The sequence below is a fragment of the Theobroma cacao genome, chromosome 10 (assembly GCF_053813885.1).
Source record: "Theobroma cacao isolate CCN51 chromosome 10, ASM5381388v1, whole genome shotgun sequence".
NCBI lineage: Eukaryota > Viridiplantae > Streptophyta > Magnoliopsida > Malvales > Malvaceae > Theobroma > Theobroma cacao.
The window spans coordinates 2,732,758-2,757,789 of record NC_142648.1 but is presented as its reverse complement, the minus strand read 5'-3'; the positions used below and the strand labels follow the sequence as shown (position 1 = coordinate 2,757,789).

The 25,032-nt window shown below is 33.1% G+C and overlaps 1 protein-coding gene and 1 pseudogene across 1 annotated transcript; both read left to right on the top strand.

The window, feature by feature from the left end:
* Positions 1 to 6,842: 6,842 nt before the first annotated feature.
* Positions 6,843 to 8,878, top strand: LOC18586176 (uncharacterized). The gene has a single exon (XM_018128726.2). The coding sequence runs from the start codon at positions 6,843 to 6,845 to the stop codon at positions 8,856 to 8,858; it is 2,016 nt and encodes a 671-aa protein (XP_017984215.2). The 3' UTR covers positions 8,859 to 8,878.
* A 5,534-nt stretch (positions 8,879 to 14,412) lies between these two features.
* LOC18586181 (uncharacterized) lies at positions 14,413 to 16,366 on the top strand (annotated as a pseudogene).
* The last annotated feature ends 8,666 nt before the right edge of the window (positions 16,367 to 25,032 follow it).

The window sequence follows — 25,032 nt, the reverse complement described above, 5'->3', positions numbered from 1 at the left end:
ACTTTGACATGAAAGATTTAGGAGAGGCAGATGTTATTTTGGAGTTAGGATTTTACGAAGTTCTATGGGAATTACAATTACACAATAACATTATATTGAGAAAATATTGAAGAAAATCAATAAATATGATTGTAAACCTGTGAGTACGCCTTATGATCCTAATGTGAGATTAAGGAAAAATGTTGGAGAGCCTGTTTCTCAGTTGTTATACTCTCAAATTATTGGTATACTCATGTATCTTTCAAATGCTATGAGACTTGATATAGCACAAGTAGTGGGAAGACTAAGTATATATATCAGTAATCCTGATATAAATCATTGGATACTATTGGAAAGGATGCTGAGATTTCTAAAAGGTATCATATCATTGGGTGTACACTATTCGGGTTATCTAGTTGTGCTCAAAGGTTACATCAATGCAAACTAGATCTCTGATTCAAATGAAACTAAAGCTACCACAAGATGTGTTTTTACATTAGATGGAGTTGCTATTGTATGGAAATTCTCCAAGCAAACATGTATTTCTCGGTCCCTCATGGAATCCGAGATGATTGAGTTAGATGCGATGGCACAACAAGTGGAATGGCTTAAATATTTATTAATGGATATTCCAATTATGGAAAACCCAATTCTTGCAATCTACCTTCATTGTGATAATTAAGCGGCTATTGCGAAATGTAAACAAATGAACTCGAATGAGCAAAAGAGACATCTATGTTTGAGGCAGAAAACAATTATGAGTTTAATTAAAAATGGAGTAATCACTTTGGATTACATTCCTTCTTCGAAGAATATTGTGGATCCATTAACGAAAGGACTGGCTAAAAAGCAAGTCATTGCGTGTTCGAGAGAGATGGGACTAGAGCCTATTAAATAGAAATGACTGGTAGTGGTAACCCAAACTTTCTGATTGGAGATCCCAAGACGAAAGTTCAATGCGATAAAAACAAATTGTCTAGAGATTGAAGGAGTACCATTTTTAAAAAAGTTTTATAGTCTCACCATAATTCTATGGTAGTTAATGTAGTAGTTAGGAGGAGCACATGCTCTGAATGAGTTTGTAGCAAGTTATGCAGGATATGCTTCCGTTACACATGTCCTTAAAGAATTTACTTATTTGAGTGTGGTTGTGAGGCTGCAATCTATGAGATTGGGCCTTTCACTAGAGCACGCAGGAAGTAAAATACGAGCACAAGGTCGTTAAAACATGACCTTGTTTAGAACTCAATAAAATCTCATACGATGTGTATAATGAATTGAAGCTCATGCTAGAAGATCCTAGTTCAAGATGCAAATTCACTACGGTTCTTCCAAATGGATTTTTTTCATGCTAAATAAGGTTCAAGTCCACAAGACACCTTCACCGAATGCATTGTAAAAACCTGATTTTGTATTCCTTAAATTTTGAATCATGTGGGGAATTGTCGGCATTTTATTTAAATTCTTATTTTATTTTTGGTGATTCAAAATTCAATGTATTTATTGGAAAGGTATGACTTTTTTATTGTAGAAAGGCATGTACCTTTAGAAAGACACATTTGTTCACTTCTGAATAGGTGTGTTTGAATGGAGAGGCATGTTGGTGATGGTTTACTATCTATAAATACCCAGCCCCTCTTTTTCAAAAATTCATTCTAAGCATTCGATATTTCCAAAAACTCTATTCTTCTTCATTCTAAAATTCCTTCAAGAGCATTCGAGAGATTTACGAGTTTGCTAGGTTTTCTGTTTGAGTGCACATTAGACTATCTTTTAGTGGTTCGTTGTATCTTGGGAGTAAGATGTCATCGATTGCTATTAGCATCAGGATAGCGATGGAAATCGACTTTGAAGTCAGTGCCTTTCATAGCGTGCCTTGAACCGATTTTCACATTCAAAACTCTTTCTTATTTTTTTTATTGTTAATTATTAAGTATCTGTTATTTTTTCTTGTGTTCTTCTTATCTTTTCGAGTATAGATTCCAACAATAACTTTATTAAACAAGAATCTTAAATAAAAACCTTGTAAACCTTAGAACCTCAGAATTCTTTAATAGATGGTGGGTAAAGCCAAGATTCTACGAGTTGAGAATTTTTATATTATTCACAACATTTTTATTTTGATTTAGGCAACACAAGCAGGAAACGGTACTAACAATGAACAAAATAAGATGCATTTTTATTAAAAAGTTTAATTTTTCAAATAGTTTTTTTTTTGTTATTTGATAAGTTGACTGGGGTCAAGATACAGTTGGCATAATTGATTTAACTAATAAGGGGAAGTGTATAGTATTTTGTTGCTGACTTTAAAAAATGTGTGACATACCATTTTATTAGCAGTGTCTAAAATCTATTTTTTTTTCAATTATATCTTTTGTTTTCAATCCATTTTTTGTCCCTATTAGACTATGTTAATTTTGATTCTGCCTTTACTATATCTTGTTCATTATGTAGTATGAAACCAACAATGTTATGATACTAAAGGAAAAAAATATTTTAGAAGGGTGAAAGTATATGCATAAAGAAACTTTCGTTTAAAACTGTAGAAAAATATTAGACATACATCCAAGTCTAAGCAACATAATGTGTTTTAATTGTGAAGAAAGAATTGGTCATTTCTAGAGAAACTAACTGCTTTGGAAGCTTCAAAAGTGTTGGATTCAAATGTGCACAGGGAAAAAATATATAAGTACTTGGCCTGCTGCTTTAGATATATAACAAAGTTCATAAACCATATCCAATCCCTTTTGAAAAATATATATTCTTGTAAAAAGCAGCATAAGAAATAAAAATTTGGATCTTTTTCAGGGTGCTGGATTTGCATGGACTGTCATTAGATGTCAGACTAGTTCTCTTCTGATCAGCAACCATTAATTAATTAATTTGATCACTCTGCCTCTCAACTTGAAAGGATATTCAACTCATGAACCAAAATATTAATGTTTAATTATGATACAATATTAGCTTGACATTGACAGCCTTTTTATTTTGATAGATCTTCTTGGTGTGCTGCTCAAGATCTTTCATAAATGGTATATATTTTTTATGAATAAAAAATACTACTATATATAGTATATTAATATATGCTCAAGCCTCAATCTGTTATCTGTTCAAAGTAAAATGAGATTTGATTGTATTTTGGAGTCACTAATTTATAACACAAGGCTATAAGAGTAATATTGACATCTAAGAACAAATCAAATAAGACATTCTATAAAAAAAAATCAAACTAGACTTTTATCTCTTACTTTAATTATTTATAATTAATAAAAAATGACATAATGCTCAAATAAACCCTTAAACTATTTAAGAATATTCAAATAAGCCCTTATTCTTTTATTACATTCAACCAAACTCCTTTACTTTCATTTTGGATCAAATAAGCCTTATAAATTATGATTAATTAATTGTAATTAGTAAAAATGCCACTTGTTATTTTATATCCACATTATAATGATATGACATTGATATGGAGGGTAAAAGAATGTCAAATGGTCATATTATTATGCTAAATTAGCATATTATATCATCATTAATTATGATATATCAGTATGTCACATCATCACAATTATGATATTTTAGTATATCACATTAGTGTCATGAGATATAGAATAACAAATGACATTTTGATTAAGTCAATCATTAATCATAAGAGCTTCTTTGATTCAAAATAAAAATATAAGGGTTTATTTAGCTTAAAATAAAAGTATTAAAGCTTAATTGAATGCAATAAAAGTACAAGTATTTATTTAAATTTTACTAAATAGTTTAAGAACTTCTCTATATATTATGCCATAAAAAATTAAATAATAATTGCATAATGATAAATCCATTTCCTTATGACTGCTAGAAGATTTGAGAGATATAATAGTTTTGGGCCAAATTTAGATTCATTATCGGTAAGATCCACTGTGGTGGTGAGGACTCACTTTATTGAGCTTCAATTTCCTGCACCCATGAATTTGGTTTATCATGGAGAGTCTATAGGTCATTGCCCAATTCATAGCATACTTGAGTAGTTTCTTTTTTAAATTAAAAAATATTTAATCTTGATTGTTTAAATAAAAAAATATATTTACTATTAAATTAAATATTTAAGAGCTAATTAAGAAAGTATAAAATCTTGATTTGAATACTCTCCTTTGGAGTTGATATTGACAATCGAGAGTAATTTTTTTGAATCTCAAAATAGTAATTACAGCATCTTGTATTGAGCCACAAAGCAAACTGGTTTGGACAGCAATTCTAAAGGGAAGCAAGGCATTATGAGACAAAGGGGTATCATTAGATAAACGACTAATGGAATCTTCTTTGATTTCTGCAACTACTTCCCAATTCCTGTTAGAATGTTGGATTAATCCCACAAGACTTGAAGTGGATCAGATAAAAAACGAGAAAGAGATCAATTGATACCATTTCTAGAGAAATAGAAGGAGCAAGAAAAGAATAAAGAAGGGCCAAACAGAAAAAACAAAAAAAAAATAAAGCATAATCTATTTTGTAATTTAGTTGAACTCAAGTGAAAGATTAGACAACACTGTTTGGAATAATAATTTTTATTTTTATATTTAACCTTGGATAATTTATTATATGTAAACCAAAAGAAATGGCATGGCTTCAAAGGGGTGAAAGTTTGAATATTTTAACTTTATCTTGAAAAGTGAAAGAAAAAACTATATTATGAAAATTTTCTCTCATATTCTTTACTTTCTCTTTACTGATCACAAGATAGGTATAAAGAAAGTCATATTTTTAGACACATGAAGTGAAAAGATGATTTTTATGTTATAAAGGATTTATAATAAGTTATTTATTGTTCATATAAAGAAAAGAGAAAGAAAAATTGATAGCATTTCGAGAAATAAAAGAGCAAGAAAGGAATAAAGAATGGCCAAATAGAAAAAAACAAAAAAAAAGAAAAAGCATAATTTAGTAATGTAATTTAGGATCCGTTTGTTTTGACATAAAATATTTTTTAAAAAAAATTTTCAGGATTTAAGTTTTTTTGGAAGACAGAAAATTTATTATAAATGCAAAACATTTCACAGGTCAACAAGAAAAATATCTATGGACCACGTAAAATGTTTTACACCCTTGAGAGGTGTAAAACATTTTTCAAAGAACTGAAAAAACCCTCTTATACTAAACCTAGTAGTATATATTTGATGAATTTAAACTAAACCTGGTAGTGAGGGCTCACTTTATTGAGTTTCAATTTCCTGGATCAATGAGTTTGGTTGTTTTTTTTTTTTAAAGGTGAATTTATTCAACCTCAATACCAATATGTTATTTCAAGTCTCTCGCCTAATAGGCCAAAGACTCCCACATGACAATAGAAATCTGGTATGGGCGTGGAAACAAGAACAATGAACTTGGTTTATCATGGAGAGCTATAGGCCATTGTCCAATTCATAGCATAATTGAGTAATTTCTTTTTTAAATTGAAAAAAAAAATTAATCTTGACTCTTTTAGGTGAGCAATATATGTACTTATTATTAACTAAATATACAGGTGCTAATCAAGAGGTAATTAAATCAAGAAGTTATAAAATCTTGATTTGAATACTCTCCTTTGGACTTTGATATTGACAATTAAGAGTAATGCTATCTAACCTTAAAATAGTAATTACAGCACAAAGCAAACTGGTTTTGAAAGCAGTTCTAAAGCGAAGCAAGGAAATTCTGAGACAAAAAAGTGTCATTAGGTAAACGACTAATGGAATCTTCTTTGGTTTCTTCAACTACTTCACAATTCTTGTTCGAAAGTTGGGTTAATCCCACGAGACTCTAAGTTGATCAGATAAAGAAAAGAGAAAGAGATCAATTGGTACCATTTCAAGAGAATTAAAAGGAGCAAGAAAGGAATAAAGAACAAAACCAAAAGAAAAAAAAGAAAAAGCATAATTTAGTGTGCAGTTTAGTTAAATTCAAATGGAAGATCAGAAGATTGTATTTAGAATAATAATCTTAATTTTTATATTTAAAATCGGATAATTTATTATATGTTTACCAAAACGTATGGCATAACTTCAAAGGGAATTTGAGCATTTTAACTTTATCTTAAAAAATGAAAAAAAAAAACTCTTATACTTTACTCTTAGTGAAAATTTTCTCTCATATTCCTTACTTGCTCTTGCTGATGACGAGATAAGTATAAAGAAAGAGTCATATTCTTAGACACATAGTAAAAAGATGATTCCTATGGAAAAAATATATAACACGATATTGATTTTCATCTAAATGATTTAGCACAAGATAAATTCGAAGAGGATAAAGTAATTAGAATTCTTTTCTTCTTCTTCACCTTCTTCTGTTTATTTATTTATTTTAAAATATTTTCCTTTTTCCTTAGGCTGTTTTAAACTTCAAGGTGATCTATCCACACTTTATTTATATAATTAGTTACGTAATTGGACTAATTTATACAATTAACATGTTTTATTTAATAATTATATTAATTTATAAATTTACGTAAATTATAACTCTATATAAATGTTATAATCCTTTAAATCTACTTATAATATTTAAAAAATTTTAATGTTGGTGTATAGGATAATTTTCAATATTACTATAATGTTTATTTTAATTGAGGCACCAAGGGATATAGTGGTCACATCAAAGTTGAAAGTAATAAAGATTAAAGATTAAATCCATTAAGAGAGTAAAATCTCCCACCTAAAATTAGACAGTTCCTTGCAAAGAGAGATAAAAGATGAGGGTGAAAATGGTACTTCCACAAACAATTTTTCGTTTTGCTTCCTTGGGCAGTAAATTTTTTTGAAGTGTATATATATGGGCTTGCGCTTGCACAAATACATTTATAGCAATCTCACCCTCAAACTCACATAGAAATAAAAGGAGAGATGGAAATTCAACATTTTAGCCATAAGCATCCTCTGGTTTTTAAGGAAGAGCGGATCCATGAAAGTGATGAGAAGGCTTATTGCTATGCGTGTGGGGAGGTGGTGTCGGGTCCAACGTATAGCTGCGTGGCATGTGGGTTTCAACTTGACAAGAACTGTGCCGAGGCACCTTCACAGATGAATCACCCCTTTCACCGCAACCACAGCCTTTATCTTCAATCAAGCTCGCCGTATGGTAAACTTTGGTTTAATTGCGATTTCTGCAACAAAAGGTGTGACAAAGTTGCTTATATGTGTTCTGCTTGTCAATTACGCCTTCACATCAAGTGCGCTCTGTTTTCATATAACATTGTTGAAAAAAATATTGGAATGCTTCAACATACTGAAAGTCATTCTGTAAAACTCAAGTACTCCCAATGCTTTGTATGTTGGACACCATTATTAAATTCTGTTTACCTTTCTCTTGATCGTGGATTTTTCCTGCATAAAAAATGTGTTGAGCTACCCTTTGAAATTAATCACCTTTGCCACCTCCAACATTCTCTTTTTTTACAATTTAATATTGATTGTCTCCCTTGCAAGATATGCCAAGAAACCCAACTCAAGGGATTTGTTTACTGTTGTTCAATGTGCAAGGTTGCCCTTCACATTGAATGTGTGTCACCATTACCTATTATTGAAGATACTAGTCATGAACACTCATTCACTAAGTGTTTAAGACGATTGTCATTCATTTGTGATGCATGTGGCACGTCAGGAAATTATGCTCCTTATATTTGCTCGACATGTAGCCTTAGAGTTCACAAGGATTGCACAGCATTACCGCGCATCATCAAAAGCGCATGGCATCATCATCCTATTTCCCACAACTATTTTGCAGTAGAAAATGAGTGTGGAATACTGGAATGTGGAATTTGTCACGAGGAGGTGAACAAAGAGTATGGGAGTTACTATTGTTCCGAGTGTAAGTTTACTGCCCACGTGAAATGTGTCCAAGAGGATACTGATCTCTATTACGAAATTGAGTTAATAGATGATTATGAGAAGCTTAATGAAAATCCAACGGTGGTGGATCCAACCTTTCGTGTCATTAACGAGATCAAACTTGGAGAAAATGTGATAAATACAGAGATAAAACATTTCAGCCATGAACACAATTTAGTACTATATGATGAAGTAAAGGATGAGAAATGTTGTGACTGTTGCAGTGTACTCATTGAGACTTCTTTTTATCGTTGTTCAGAATGTGATTTTTATCTCCACAAATCATGTGCTGAGTTACCCAAGAAGAAGCAATTTTGGTTTTTCCCTCAGTGGTCCCTTAACCTTATTTCAAATTGCTTTTTCAAATGTTCAATTTGTCGTTCCCTGCACACTGGTTTTGCCTACAAATTGGAGGATATATCGTGCTGCCTTCAATGTGGTGAATTTCCTTTCTTCAGCAAAATAAGTCAAGGACACAAGAAGCACCATCTCCTCTTTTACCGCAAGTATAATGGGCAGTGCAATGCTTGTGGTGACAGTATTTGTCATCAAGCAGCATACAGATGCAAGGCTTGCAATTTTAATGTGCATTTGGAATGTACTCGGCTACCACAAAAAGCCCAACACAAATGTGATGAACATCATCTCACACTTATATACCATGAAGATAATGATTATTCAGAATATCATTATTGTGACATTTGTGAAGAAAGAAGAAACCCCAACATTTGGTTTTATTATTGTGCAATTTGTGACAAGTCTGTTCATTTCAAATGTGTTCTTAGAGATTACCCATATATCAAGCTTGGGAGACGGATCTCTGCAGAAACCGATCATCCACACCCTCTTGTTTTCGTGCAAAAGGTTTATCTTTGCCCTGAATGTTCTGAATGTGGTCAGCCCTGCTCAAATCTGGCTCTTGAGTGTGCAGACACAAGATGCAACTTTATTATCCATTGGAGATGTAGCCACTTCAAAGACTTCATTGAAGATGATAAGATTGTTGAGCTGATAGACATCAAAGGTTACTGATGATTTCTTTAGTGGGTTGTTTTAAATATTCATGCTTCTTTATGATTTGACAATTTCCAAAATGTTTGAATAAAGTTACTCTGTTATCTTAATCACGTGATCTTTTAAGATTTTTTTTCTTTGAAATTGAAAATAATTTGTGATCATATTTGTATAAAGTGAACATTTTCTTGTATCTTTTATGATTCTCTGTTGTTTGGCTAAAGTGAATGATCTGTTTGCTATGATCACTTGAAATTTGAATAGATATCTTGTTGTTTTATGGTGACTCTAACACATACTTTACAAGATGTTAGGAGCTGTTACAATTTACATGCTTCAAAACTATTGCTGACATTTTCTTTTGTTTTTCTTAATTTTCCTGAACAGACTATAACATGCTTTAAAAATTGGATTTGAGGAAATGAAAAGATACATGTCCACTTATTTTCCTTCCCTTTTCCTTTGATCTCTCCTACCAAAGTGGGAGGGAAATTCCATTTCTCCTTAATTTCTACTCTTTCTATTCCTTCCTCTCTTTTCCGCTTACCAATTTGTGAAACAAAATATTTGACAAGGTTGCTTCTTCAACCTTCACACCAAATTAAATGTTCTTTATTTTCACATGAGATTGCAGAAAATTTGGGAAAGCTTTGAACATGTTATCCATATATAAACTTCCATTCACATCACCTCACAACTTAGTCGGGTCTCTCTGGATGTGGCAAAGCTGGCTATGCTTTGTTTTGTGAATGGGTTTTGGTCCTGTTACATTTTATTTAGGGAGTATAGTTGAATGTAATGACTGGTTATCGATCTGATACTTTTCTCTTATTCTTTTTGATGATGTATCTTAGTCGCTGCAATATGTTTGTCCATCACGTGTATCCTTTTGATAAATTAATAAAATGGTTTGGATTAGTCAAAAGGAAAAAAGGAAAATTTGAATGCTCATTGTTCCTTGTATGTCAAGAAAAAACAAAAACGAAAATCAGAGAGATAAAGAAAAGAGAAAGAGAATTGATACCCTTTTATAAAATTAAAGGGAAAGGAAGGGATAAAGTTAAGGGACATTAACTTGTAAACATTGTAAGGGGTTGGTAAATCTCATTACAAGCTACAGCCTTATAACCTTATTAAACAAGAATCTTAAATAAAAACCTTGTAAACCTTAGAACCTTGGAACTCTTTAGTAGATGGGTTGGTTAAAACCGAGGTTGTACAAGTTGAGAATTTTTATGCTATTCTGTAAAGACTTTTTTACCGTGCTTGCCTTTCCTCTATTGTTGAATCTTATTAATATGCGATTTATTTACTTTGGTTGGAAACCAAATAGCTTCAGTTGTGCTGAAAAGGCATTTCTCAATTCAGTTGACAATCTTTAATTATTGCTTATTTTTAGATAAGTTTCCAAAATTGAAGGGTTTCCAGTGGATAATTAATTAATTGATCTAACATTTAGAAAGTAAATTTTATTTATGACAATTGATGTGAAGCTGTATCTATCTTCTTCCATAGGCAATAAATATGCCCATTTCTTCCTTATTTCAAAAGTTTATAAATTACCAAAAGAATGGGATAACTTGGAGGGGGGAAAATTAAGAATGTTACTTTTGAAAAGTAACAAGAAAAGAAAAATATTCTCACCTTTTTGTTTTAGTGAAAATTTCCCCTCAATTTATAACCAATAACGTGTTATTCATTGTTGATTTAAATTTTATGAATGTGAATTGTGCAATTATTTATTTTTATTAATATCAAAATGTATACGTATTATGTACTTTGAATTTTAATTCAAGATAGATGCTGATGTCTCCAGCTATGATAAAGCTTGGGGTACCTAACATGTTAATTGCTTTAAGCTGTGTTTGATCATTAATTGACACTATATACTCCATACATAGTTCATAGAGGGTGGAACAGTTGTGAATAAATCGTGGTTTTGCTTTTTGAAAAATCTTGAAATTGGAGACATTAACATTAATGCAGTTTTATGTTCAAACTCAACTCAAAATTACTATATTGATTAGTTTTGACAGTTAAAATATATCCATCTATAAATTATTCACAATATTTTTATTTTAATGTAGGCAACACATGCAGGAAACAGTGCTAACAATGAACCAAATAAGGTGATGCATTTTAATTACTAAGTTTAATTTCTCAAATAGTTTTTTTTTTTTTGTGTTATTTGATAAGTTGACCGGGGTCAAGATACAGTTGGTATAATTGATTTAATAAGGGGAAGTGTATGGTATTTTTTTTGCTCACTTTAAAAAATGTGTGACATACCATTTTATTAGCACTGTCTAGAATCTAAATTTTTAAGATGATGTTGATATAATTAATTAGTACAATTGCAAGTTCAATTTTCAATTAAATCTTTTCTTTTCTATCCATTTTTTGACTATATATGTTAATTTTGATTCCACCTTATACTATATGATCTTGTTCACTATGTAGTATGAAACGAATCCTAAAGAAAAATCTGTCTAGAAGGGTGAAAGAATTGAACACACGGCCAAGTCTAAGCAACATAATGTGTTGTTAATTGCGAAGAAAGAATTGGTCATTCTAAATGCTTTGAAAGCTTCAAAAGTGTTGGGTTCAAATGTGCATAGAAAAAAAAAAAGTAATAGGCCTGCTGCTATAGATATATAGCAAATTCATAAACTATATCCAATCCCTTTGAACTTGTTGCTTGCTAATTTATCAAGGCAATTTACTTTAAGATTTTTGTCAATTTTAGCAAAGTGTCATGCAAGTGCACATGATCGTCAACAAGTAATACAATAGTGAGTGAGTTATCATCTTCACAGGGAGTTGGTTTATTATTTGTTGCTAATTAAGCTAAATTTTATCCAAACACTAAAAGAAGACAAGTTGTTAAAATGAAATGAAATTTAATCTAAAACTCTAAATTAATCTAAGAATTGTAAACTAAAATTATAGGGAGGAAACAATATAATGAAAGCCTAGGATTCTGATTTCAGTTATTGCTTTGTTGGGATACAAGATCAACTGATTATCTACTTTTTATGAGGATCAATGTTAGTCTAGGTTCCTTGAGCATGCATAATACTCTGTCAAGTCATCACACAATTACCTAGCTTCATTAACTATATATATGTCTATAGAAAATTAACTAAAGCCAAGTTCACTAAGTTTAGGACCTATATTGACTATGTATCCTATTAATTAATCACCCACTCAATTTCTTAACCTGGAATGAACATACACTACTCAAACTTAGGACTATTTAGATTATCTTTGTCCAGCATCATCTAAAATTCCATGCTCAATTTGTTGGTGATCAAGCAACAAATGAAGCAATAAGCACAAATTTGAATAAACATTGATATTCCCATAAAAAGCAAGTGAAAATCAATCCAAAATATCCAAACTACACAATAGCATCCATCATAATCCTAGATTAAAAGTTCTAGCTCAACATATTTACAATACAAACACAAATCTCAGCAAAATGAAACATTTTTACAAAAAGAGTTAAACAGAGAAAATCAAATCTAGAGTGAGAAATTCTTTAGAGCAGCTTTTTGATCCTTCAATCTCTTGATTTCTTTTTCTTTTTCCCTCATTTTTGTCAGTCTCCTTTTGCCCAAATTAGTGTTTTTATCCTCCTCTCTTTCAGCCCTAAAAATAATGGTATTTATACCCCTTTTGATGGCTATTTGATGCAAAATCGGATGGCTATAGATATGCAGACTGACGTGTTGGTGCCTAGGAGCCCAAGCTGCTGTCAATCACTGACTGTAGTCTGCTGCAGTCAGTTGAATTCCTCTGCATTTTTGACCCTAATCTCTTCTGAACTAGGTGAAGTGCTTAACATAAAATTGTAGCTCTTCCTCTTAGCTTTCCATATGTTAAAGAATTGTGTCGATTGGAGTTCTATAGCCAGAGTGATGCTTGAAACATTGCACTATGTTCGGAGGCCTTTCTTAACCTACTGGCATCATCATTTGCCATTTAAGCTTCAAGTCCTTGCACATCCTTTAATATCAGAAAATTAATTAATTAGAGGCTGAAATGAGAGATTTTAAAAAGAAATTCATTAAAATTGCATAAATGCTAAATGCCATGACATAAATTAAATTACTCTACTAAGCATAAAATTACTTATGTTTTGCTTAAAATTGGAGGGCTTAGCTCAATTTTAGGTTACAAAGATGCATAAGACAACTCTATATAATAGAGTTATCAGAACTCCATCCAGAGACTCTTGTTATATATAGGTAAATATTCTTGTAAAAAGCAGCATAAGAATTTAAACTTTGGTGCTTTTCAGGGTGCTGGATTTGCATGGACTGTCATTAGATGTCAGACTAATTCTCTTCTAATCAGCAACCATTAATTAATTAATTAATTTGATCACTTTGCCTCTCAACTTGAAAGGAAATTCTACTCATGAATCCAAAATATTAACGTTTAATTATGACATTGATAGTACTTGAGTATTTGTTTCATTGATTGGTATATGATGTCCTACTTAAAGAGCAAGATTTAAATATTCTTTCCCCTAATTTAAAAAAAAAAATTATGACATTGACAACTTTTTATTTTGTTAGAGTTTCTTGGTGTGTTGCTCAAGATCTTTCATTAATGACATGTATTTATTATTCATAAGAAATACTACTATATATAGTATATTAATATTTGGTCAAGCCTCAATGTGTTCTCTGTTCAAAATAAAATGCAATTACAGTGTATTTTGCAGTCAGTAATTTATAAGACAAGGCTACAAGAGTAATATTGACATCTAGAGTGTAATGCTATTGAACCTCAAAATAATAATTACAGCATCTTGTATTGCGTCACAAAGAAAATTGGTTTTGACGGTAGTTCTAAAGGGAAGCAAGGAAATTATGAGAGCAAACACGTAATGGAATGTTCTTTGGTTACTTTAACTACGTACTTCCCAAGTCCTGTTCGAAAGTTGGATTAATCCCACAAGACTTGAAGTGGATAAAGAAAGAAAGGAAGAGATCAGTGTTGATACTGATATCATTTCAAGAGAAATAAAGAAGGAAGATAGGAAAAAAGAACGAAAGCAAAAGAAAAAAAAAAGCACGTAATTTACTTAAATTCAAGTGAAAGAAGAGAGAATTGTGTTTAGAATAATAATCTTAATTTTTAAATTTAAAATTAGGTAATTTATTGTGTGTATACCAAAAATAATGACATAACTTCAAAGGGGAGAAAGTTCGAGCATTTTAACTTTATTCTGGAAAAATAAAAAAAAATGCTCTCATACTTTATATAATTAGTTATGTAATTATATTAATTTATACAATTGATGCGTTTATTTAGTAATTATATTAATTTATAAATTAATTTACTTAAATTATAACTCTATATACACGTTAGAATCCTTTAAATCTACTTATTTTAAAAAATTTAAACGTTGGTGTGTTGGATAATTTTCGATATTACTGTGCTATTTAGTTTAATTGATTCGTTGGCAGTAAAATCTTTTGAAGTGTATATATGGGCTTGCGCTTAAACAAAAACATGCATTGCAATGTCACCCTCAAACTCACATAAAAAGAAAGGAGAGATGGAAATTCAACATTTCAGCCATAATAATCCTTTGGTTTACAATGAAGAGCCAAGCCATGAAAGTAATAAGAAGGCTCATTGCTACGGGTGTGGGGAGGTGGTGTCGGGTACAAGCTTCAGCTGTGCAGACTGCGGGTTTTACCTTGATAAGAAGTGCGCCGAGGCACCCTCTGAGATGAAACATCCCTTTCATCGCAACCATAGCCTTAAACTTCTAGCAAGCAAGCCATATGGTGAAGGTATGAGTATTTGCGATTTCTGCAGCAAAAAGCTGTGAGAAGTTTGTTTATCGTTGTTCTTGTAATTTAGACCTCCACATCAAGTGTGCTTTGTTTTCATATAACATTGCTGAGAAAAATATTGGAGAGCTTCAACATATTGCACTTAAAGACCCATTGCTCTCTACTGAAAATCATTCTGAAGAACTCAAAGAAGCTAGGTGCTTTGTATGTTGGATGCCGTTGTTAGATTCTGTATACTTTTCTCTTGATTGTGGATTTTGTCTACATAAGAAATTTGTTGAGCTATCTTTTGAAATCAATCATCTTTGCCATCGCCAACATTCCCTTTTTTTACAATTTAATAGTGATGATCTCCCTTGTAAGATATGCGAAGAAACCCAACGCAGGGGATTTCTTTACTGTTGTTCAATGTGCAAGTTTGACCTTCACATTAACTGTCTGTCACCATCACCTATTATTTTACATAGACGTCATGAACACCCATTCTTTAGGTATTTAAGACAATCCTCTTTAATTTGTGATGCATGTGGCATGTCCGAAAATTATGTTTCTTATATTTGCTCAACATGTAGCCTTGCAGTCCACGAGAAGTGCATTTCATTACCGCGCATCATCAAAAGTGTGTGGCATTGCCATCTTATTTTCCACAACGATTTTGTAGTAGAAAATGAGTGTGGAATACCGGAATGTGGAATTTGTCATGAGGAGGTGAACAACGAGTATGGTAGTTACTATTGTTCTGAGTGCAAGTTTATTGTCCATGTGAAATGTGTCCAAGAATATCCTGCTTCGTATTTCGAAATTGAGTCAAAAGATTCTTACGAGAAGCTTATTGAACTTCAAATGTTGACTATCGGTACTACGGATCCATCCTTTCTTGTCATTAAAGAGATCAAACTTGGAGAAAATGTGATAAATGCAGAGATAAAACATTTCAGCCTCGAACAATATTTAGTGTTATATGATGAAGCAAAGGATGAGAAATGTTGTGACTGTTGCAGTTTACTCATCGAGACTTCTTTTTATCACTGTTCAGAATTTGATTTCTCTCTCCACAAATCATGTGCTGAGTTACCCAGGAAGAAGCAACTTGGGCTGTCGCCTCTGATGTCCTTAAACCTTATTCCAAATTACTTTTTCAAATGTGTCTTTTGTGGTTTACTGCATACTGGTTTTGCCTACAAATTCGAGGGTTTTTGTTGCTGCACTCAGTGTGCTGAATTATCTTGGAGCTGCACAAGTCAAGGACACAAGGAGCACCCTCGTCACTTGTACCCCAAGTGTAATGGGCATTGCAATGCTTGTGGTCACAATATTGATGATGTGCCGGCATACAGATGCAAGGGTTGCAATTTTAATTTGCATTTCGAATGTACTCTGCTACCACAAACAGCTGAGCACAAATGTGATGAACATCATCTCACACTCACATACCATGAAGATAATGATTATTCAGAACATCATTATTGTGAAGAAAGAAGAAACTCCAACATTTGGTTTTATCATTGTGCAATTTGTGACAAGTCAGCTCATTTCAAATGTGTTCATGGAGATTACCCATTTATAAAGCTCGGCAGAACGATCTCTGCAGAAACCGATCATCCACACTCTCTTGTTCTCGTGCAAAAGGTTCATCTTTACCCTGAATGTTCCAAATGTGGTCAGCCCTGCTCAGTTCTGGCTCTTCAGTGTGCAGAATTGGCACAGTAAATATTGTAGTTCTGATAGCCATCAGACGAAGAGGTTGCCGATTTCTTTAGCGGATTGATTTAAAACTATTTATACTTTTTTATCATTTGATAGTTTCCAAAATGTTTGAATACTGTCACTCTGTAAGATTCACCATAATCTTAATCATATGATCTTCTAAGATCTTTTTTTTTTTCCTTTGAAACTGAAAATAATTTGTGATCATATTTGCGTAAGTCAACATTTTCTTGTATCTTTTATGATCCTGTGTTGTTTGTCCAAAGCAATTGATCTGTTTGCTATGATCACTTGAAATTTGAATAGATATCTTCTTATGTTATGGTGACTCTAACACATACTTTACAATATGTTAAGAGCTGTTACAATTTTACATGCTTCAAAACTATTGCAGACATTTTCTAATCTTTTTCTTAATTTTCCAGAACAAACTAGCTAGCTAGACCATAGCAAGCTTAAAAAATTGGATTTGAGGAAAAAGACACATATCCACCTATTTTCCTTTGATCTTTCCTACCAAAGTAGGAAGGAAATTCTATTTCTCCTAAATTTACACTCTTTCTATTCCTTCCTCTCTTTTCCTCCTACTAATTAAACACAGTCTTAGAGGAATAGTTACAATTTGTGAAACAAAATATTGAAGAAGTTTTTAAGGAAAACTTTTTCAAGGGAAAATGAAGAAAGCTTGAAGAACAGAGGAAATTTGAAAAGGCAAAATGAATATCAGAGAACCATAAGCAACCAAGTAGTAACGGTTGCAATTTCATTTATATACTCTCCATAAGGATCTGACTCAAAGGTGAGTCAGCTAAGCACAAAAAACGATACATTGTTTTCTGTGCAGTGCCAACAGTAAAAAACTCATCACAATGGACATGCTTGTTAAGCCTTTAACATAGACAAGTAAAACGACAGCATTGATGTGCGTACAAGAAGGAATAAAAGGATATAACCTACATGACACTGAGGAGTGTCGTACAACTTGAGCAACAGACATTAAAACGGCTTATATATCCTTCGTTTCACTATAGCTAAAGTAAAGATACAAAACGACGTAAAGACCAACGTTTCAACGTATTAAAAGAAAAGAAACGACACCGTATAAAATATTCCATATTCAATCTTCAATCTTCAGTTGGTTCTCGCCAAGTCATTCACCAGCTTTAGAATCACTTTTCAACACAACCCCATGATTCTTAATCTGGTGAACTCCCAGACATGTTCTCAGATATTCAAATATTTCTTTTCCCAAACTTTTAGTGAATGTATCAACTAACTGCTCTTCTGTATTGCAGTACTTCAGCTTAATCTCATTTTCTTTCACAGCCTCCCTCAATGCATGATATTTGACCCTTATATGCCTGGGCGTACCATGTTGTATAGGGTTCTTAGCTATGACAACAGCAGATATATTGTCAACATAAATGAGTGTACTTGTTTCTTGCTCAAAACCCAAGTCAAGCAACACTTTCCTCAGCCACATTGCATGATCGGTAGCAGCAGCACAGGCAATATATTCTGCTTCAGTTGTGGATTGAGCCACCACCTGCTATTTCTTTGAGTTCCAAGCAAAAGTAACACTACCAAAGGAGTAACAAAAACCCCCTGCACTCTTCGAATCATCAAGAGAACCAACCCAATTACTATCACAATACCTATTTAGTTGACCACTTTCTTGCTTTAGATACTTTAAACCTTAATCCACAGTACCTTTAACATACCTCAAAATCTTCTTGGCTGCTGTGAAGTGAACTTCAAAAGGATTCAGCATGAATCTAGATAGTAAACAGGTGGCAAACATCATGTCTGTTTTGGTTGTAGATAAATACAATAAAAGGCCAATTATGCTTCTATAAGTTTTTCCACTTGCTTTTGCATAATCATCTTCTATACAAAATTTTGCACCAGTGCAGATTGAGGTGCTCACAAGCTTCCATAGACTCGTATTAAACTTCTTCAAAAGATTTTTAGCATACCTTGTTTGATGCAAGAACACTGCATCAGTGCTTTATACTACTTCCACACCTAGAAGGTAAGCCATCAAACCCAAATCAGTCATTTCAAAAACCTTCATCATCTGAGACTTGAAATCTATTACTGATTTTTCTTCTGGAACAGTGATTAGAAGATCATCCACATACAGAGCAACAATGATGGATACTGCACCCTTTGATTCTTTTACATAGAGAGTAGACTCATTTACAGTTCTTTGAAACCCTTGGTCCCTGAAGTGCTCATTAATCCTGGTATACTAAGCTCTTGGAGCTTGTTTTAAGCCATGCAGTGCTTTAATCAATTTGCATACTTTGTCTTTAGACCCTGCCTGCACATATCCCTATGGTTGTTCAACATATATATCCTCTAAAAGATAGCCATTGAAGAAAGTTGATTTGACATCTAGGTAATATATTTTCCATCCCTCCTTAGTTGACAAACCAGCCAACATCCAAATGGTATCATGTCTTGCCACAGGTGCATAGGTTTCCAGATAATTAGGCCCATACACTTGAGCATATCCTTTGACCACCAATCATGTTTTATATTTGTTTACTGAACCATCAGGGTTTACTTTTGTCCTGAATATCCACTTTACTCCTATTACACACTTATTCGCAGGTTCGTCCACCAAAGTCCAGGTTCCATTCTTAGTTATCATATCCATTTCATTATCCATGGCTAGTTTCCAGTGCTTCTTAGTGCTAGCTTCAGTAAAGGTTGTAGGCTCAGATATAGCCAAGCAGCATCTATTATAGATATCTTCTAATGTTCTTGTACCTCTTACTGTTTGCCTTCATCTTCAATATTTGAGTCATCTGTGTCATTTTGCTCATGATTCAAATTAGGTGCCATTACATTGTTTGACTTTTCTGCACAACCATTTTTCCAATTCCAACTCTGAGTCTCATCAAAGTACACATCTCGACTTATAAAAATCTTCTTGTTTCGATATTATAAAGCCTGTAACCCTTGAAGGTCTCACTATAACACATCAGTAGTGTTATAACTAATTTGAAGTCAAACTTTGACCTTTTCTCATCAGGAACCTTAACATAACATACACAACCAAATGTTTTCAGGTGTAAAATAGAAGGTTTATGTTTAGACCATACCTCATATAGAGTTTTTTGACTTAGTACTCTTGTATAGGTTCTGTTGAGTATGTAGTTGATAGTGTTTATTGTTTCTACCTATAATTCTTTTGGTAACTGCATTTGTAGTTGTAAGCATCTTCCCATTTCTGCAGGGATCCTGTTCTTTCTTTCTGCTTTATCATTCTGTTATGGAGAGTAGGTAACAGTAAGCTGATGATGAACACTAAGGGCTGTTAGATATTTCTCAAACTTATCATAGGTATATTCTTTTCCATTGTCACTTCTCAACGTTTTAATCTTCAAACTTGTGAAGTTCTCAACTACTACTTTGAATTTGCAAAAGTTCTTTAAAGCCTCAAATTTCTGCTTCAAAAAGTATAATCAGCAATACGTAGACAGATCATCAATGAACAGAAGAAAATATTTGCTGCCATTCAAGGAAGGGGTTGTCATGGGACCACAGATATCGATGTGAACTAATTCCAATTTCCTTCTAGCTTTCCACTTACTTTCCTTGGGAAAAGGTTTTCTTGTTTGTTTGCCAAACTGACAAACTTGGCAAAGTTTTAAAATCAAGAATTTTATTATTATTTTTAAATTAAAAATTTCTTTTTTATATATTAGATTATTTAAATTTAAATTCAATTATATTAAGAACGTGATTCTTTATTAAATTATATCATTGAATAATCTAAATATCTCAAAATTTATCTTTATATAAAATATTAAACGTCTAATTTTGTCAAGTAAATTTATCTCAAGTGTTAAAACTTTGGTTAAATAGTCACTTCACTGGCGCCCCTATTACACGTTTGCTAATAGCACATGCAAGAGTTGAAGCCGATCGATAGCAAGTGGCTGGAGGATCTCAATCACATACATCAATTCTTGTCTGTGCAATAGTGCTGGGGAATCGAGGAACCACGAATTTTTTTTATTGTCCCTTTTCGAAAGAGATTTGGGCAGGGGCATGCAGATTCTTCCTTAAATCCCATATGTAGAAGGTTGTTGGTGACTGGAGTGATGAGTTTCAATGGCAAAAATTTAGCATTTCCATTCTGATGTTAGCACTTTCGGTTGGTCTGCTTATACCTCTCTATATATATATGTTGGCACTTTCGGTTCGTCTGCTTGTAGCAATTCTCCTTGCTTGTTTTGGAGGATATAAATTGAAAGGAAACCAACACCCAACCCAAGTGAGATAATTTAATATTAGGGGACCTAATTAAATTAGATTCTTTAAAAAAACTTATATAAAAATTTTATTTTGTGCGACAAATTAACTTAAAAACGTTGTATGTGTTCAAATTCCGAGATGAAATAGATTAGATTTACATGATAGGAAAAAATTATTTTCTGTGATAAAATCCAAGATCATAATTAATTAATGGAGTTGCAAAGTTCAATTTTCAATTAAATCTTTTGTTTCTATCCATTTTTTGTCCCGATTAGACTATAAATGTTAATTTTGATTCTACCTTATACTATATGATCTTGTTCATTATGTAGAATGGGGCACACATCCAAGTCTAAGCAACATAATGTTGTTATTTGTGAAGAAAGAATTGGTCATTCTAATTGCTTTGAAAGCTTCAAAAGTGTTTGGATTCAAATGTGCACAGAAAAAAATATAAATACTTGGCCTGCTGCTTTTGATATATAACAAATTCATAAACTATATCCAATCCCTTCTGAAATTATATATATTCTTGTAAAAAGCAGCATAAGAAATTAAAATTTGGAGCTTTTCAGGGTGCTGGATTTGCATGGACTGTCATTAGATGTCAGACTAGTTCTCTTCTCATCAGCAACCATTATTTAATTAATTAACTAATTTGATCACTCTGCCTCTCAACTTGAAGGGATATTCTACTCATGAACCAAAATATTAATGTTTAATTATGATACAATATTAGCTTGACATTGACAGGTTTTCATTTTGATAGAGTTTCTTGATGTGCTGCTCAAGATCTTTCATTAATGATATTATTCACAAAAAACACTACAAAATATTATATTAATATTTGGTCAAGCTTTTCAAACTTCTTCTTCAATCTGTTCTCTGTGCAAAGTAATGAATGCAATTTCTGTTTATTTGGGAGTCACTATTTATAACACAAGGCTATAAAAATATATTGACATCTAAGAAAAAATCAAATAAGATATTCTATAAGAAAATATCAAACAAGACTTTTATCTTTTACACTAATTAATTTCAATCAAATTAAACAGGGTATTGTTGAGAGATCTGATTCTCATAGGCTTTTGGATCCTATGTTAGGACCGACAAAGGACCTTCTGCTGAATTTTCTTGCTGACTTTGTTTGGCCTGCAGTGTAACTTTTGAAAATGTACAGTCAAATACCCGCATCAAGTGCTCTATGTCATAAAAATCTTTTGTAAGACTTGTCATGGTATCACCGGTGACAAAAAAATAAAACTCACTCTTTTAAAAAAGAAAAATAAATTAATAAAAGAAAATTCAACAATAATGCCATAAATCCATTTCCCTTTAACCGGAAGAAGATTTGAGAGATTGAATAGTTTTGGGCCAAATTTTGGATACACTTTGGTGTTGAGCTTCAATTTCCCGTACCCATGAATTTGGTTTATCATGGACACTCTATAGGTCATTGCCCAATTCATAGCATAATTGATTTTTTTTTTAAATTGAAAATAATATATATTTAATCTCAACTCTTCAAGTGAAAAATATATGTACTTATCATTAAACTAAATATTCATGTACTAATCAAGAGGTAATCAAATAAGGAATCATAAAAATAATAGCAACGACAAAAACCAGGCCATACTTGGCTTGTCTGTGAATCTTGAAAAGCATGGGATTCAAGGTAGCTCTGGTTCTCTTATCTCTTGCTTAAGGAGTGTTGGTTTGTGCCGTGGGGGGGAGTTTTGTTTTTTTGATCTTCTTTTCATCTTTGTTTCTCTTCTGACTTGCTTGGGGAGTTGCGGTGTTCGTCTCCTTTAGTGGTTTTACTTTTGCCTTATGACATTTTGTTTCTTGCGGGCTGTCTTGGAAGGGATTGCCTTGGTTCTTTGAAGGGTTTGGATTTTGAGTTTCTGCTTGTTGCTAGGATGTGATCCTGGTCTTTAGTCTGTGTGCTACTGTTTCAGGGGGGAGGGAGTGAGGGGAGGGGGGAAAATTTCTTCTCTTTACGCTTCAGTCGCTTCCTCTGTTTTGATATGAAGTCTTTATAGACTTTGTTCTTGAGTCATGTCTCTTTCATGGCGGTTCGTTTGTTTTTTCTGAGGCAGGTGGTTGGTTCCTTTCAGGTGTGCTTCTTGCAAAAGCTTTTGGACCACTTGAATTGGTTTTGAAATCTAAGTCAATGGAAAAAAAAGAAAAAAGAAGAAGAAAGAAGTAAGATTAAAGAGGAAAAAAGGAAAGAGAAAAGGAAAAAAGAAAAAAGAAAGAAAAAAAAAAAAACAATCACTGCTTGGCCTAGGGAGCTGGCTCCCTCGGGAGGCAAATTTTGCTTGCTCTCCTTGTTGTTTACAGATTTTCTCCTTGTTATTTGGGAATTGTAAAGGGGGTTCTTGTGATAGGGAGAGGAAGTGTTGCAAACAAGTAAGAGGACGTGCCAGAGGAGGCAGAGAGGAAGATTGAAGCAGTTCCTGAAATACTAAGTGCTGTGACAGGTGGAAGACAATAAGAAAAGACTTAAAGAGACTTAGAGAGTACAAGATAATTAGAGAGAGAATTTAGAGAGAGAAGCTCTCAAGTTGAGAATGTGTTAGGAGGGACCCAGAAGAGTCCTCCCAAATGAATTGTGAGGCTCTATATATAGTGCTAAAAGTGGCGGTTACATAAAAATAGGCTTTAATGCACCTAATGAATGACATTATTATGAAAAATATTAATGAAAGTAACCGTTACTGTAATTGGATGTAGTAAGACTTGTTCTCAAGTAAAGGTAATAGAAAAGAGGTGTACGAGAATAGGTACAAGAGAATAAGCTGTACATAAATCAGTATACGAGAACAAGATAAGAGGGTGAAATACTTGTACTTCAGGAAAGGGTTAAGAGGAACACCTCTTAACTATATCCATATTTGAGCCACCAAGCCAAACTCTCTGAAACATCCCAAGATGAAAGTAACCCATGAACCCTGCCACTTATTCTGAGTTACTTTCACTGTCATCCAAGTGAAGCGGTTATTCTATTCAAAGTGGTTGTTCTACTTGTATTAGTTGTTCCATATGGAGTAATACTTTACTTTTTTCTGATTATTTTGCTTTAAGTAGTACTTCACTTATTCTGCTTGAAGTAGCGCTTCACTTGTTCTGCGTGAAGTAGCTCTTCACTTGTTCTAATTATTCTACGTGAAGTAGCACTTCACTTATTTTGGTCGTTTTGTGTACAACATTATGTTGTAACATAATTCTTTAAAGTAACAGTATTAACCAAAATCTAATATCTACAGGAATCAACTATGTTTGCTTTTTATTGTGGCTTGATCCTTCATGCTTTTGGGTTAGGTTCTTTTCATTAGGGGGAAGGGAAGGCGGATGCATGAATGGGGCATGGTTGGATGTGATTGCTGTTATCTTCTTTTGCTTCTTGAGGTTGGTTGAAGTCGGGGAGTGAAGGGTTGTGGGACGGGGGGTTTTTGTTGTCTTGGTGGGGGGTCTTCACAAGAAAGTGTCTCTGTCGTCTCTGATCCTCTGCTTGTTGATCTTGGAGGGTGTGGTTAAGGAAGAGTTATCATAGGGTTGGGACAGGGTTTGGTTGACAAGGCTGCGGTAGCGTTTTGGAGTTTTGATGGATGATTCTTAAGCACGGCAGTCAAGATGAGCTGATGGAGGACTTCCTTTTTCTCCTTTCCGTTTCTCGGCCAAGGTCAAGGGGGTTTCCGTTCTGCTGTTTGCTTTGCGTTTTGCGGTTGAGGTTTGTCTTTGTGGAGTGCCGGGCTGTTGGAGTGCAGGACGTTCTTTCTTTGCTCTGCGGATATTCTGAAGGCTAGGGAGGGGTTGCCACCCTGTCTACCACTCCCTACCGTTTTTGAGATGTTTGGATTAGCTCATATTTTGATTTGGTGCTGATTTTCTCTCTGATTACTTAAGAGTTCTAGTTGTCAAAATTTCAGGATGTTTTGTTACTAGTTAGGATCCGTCGCTGGCCCTTTGTCTTTATGTGGACAGGGGCCTTTTTGTTTGTCTTTGCTGCAAAAAGTTTTTCTTGAGCAGCTTATTTTGTAAATTTTACAGGGATTAACGCATCTTAAAGCGAGCTTCTTATGCCAAGAGGAGTCTTCCACTAGTCTAGGTGCTAGACTTGCTATAGCATCTAGCTTCGATCAATAAAATTCACTATTCAAAAAAAAAAATCATAAAATCTTGATTTGAATACTCTCCTTTGGACTTGATATTGACAGTGGAGAGTAATGTTTTTGAACTTCAAAATAGTAATTACAGCATCTTCTATTAAGTCACAAAGCAAACCGGTTTTGACAGCAATTCTAATGGAAGTTATGAGACAAAGGGGTATCATTAGATAAACACTAAAGGAATCTTCTTTGGTTTCTTCAACTACTTCCCAATTCCTCTTCGAAAGT

Bases quoted from the DNA above. Each gene is read 5' to 3' on its own strand.
- LOC18586176 (XM_018128726.2), top strand. From the start codon at position 6,843: ATGGAAATTCAACATTTTAGCCATAAGCATCCTCTGGTTTTTAAGGAA.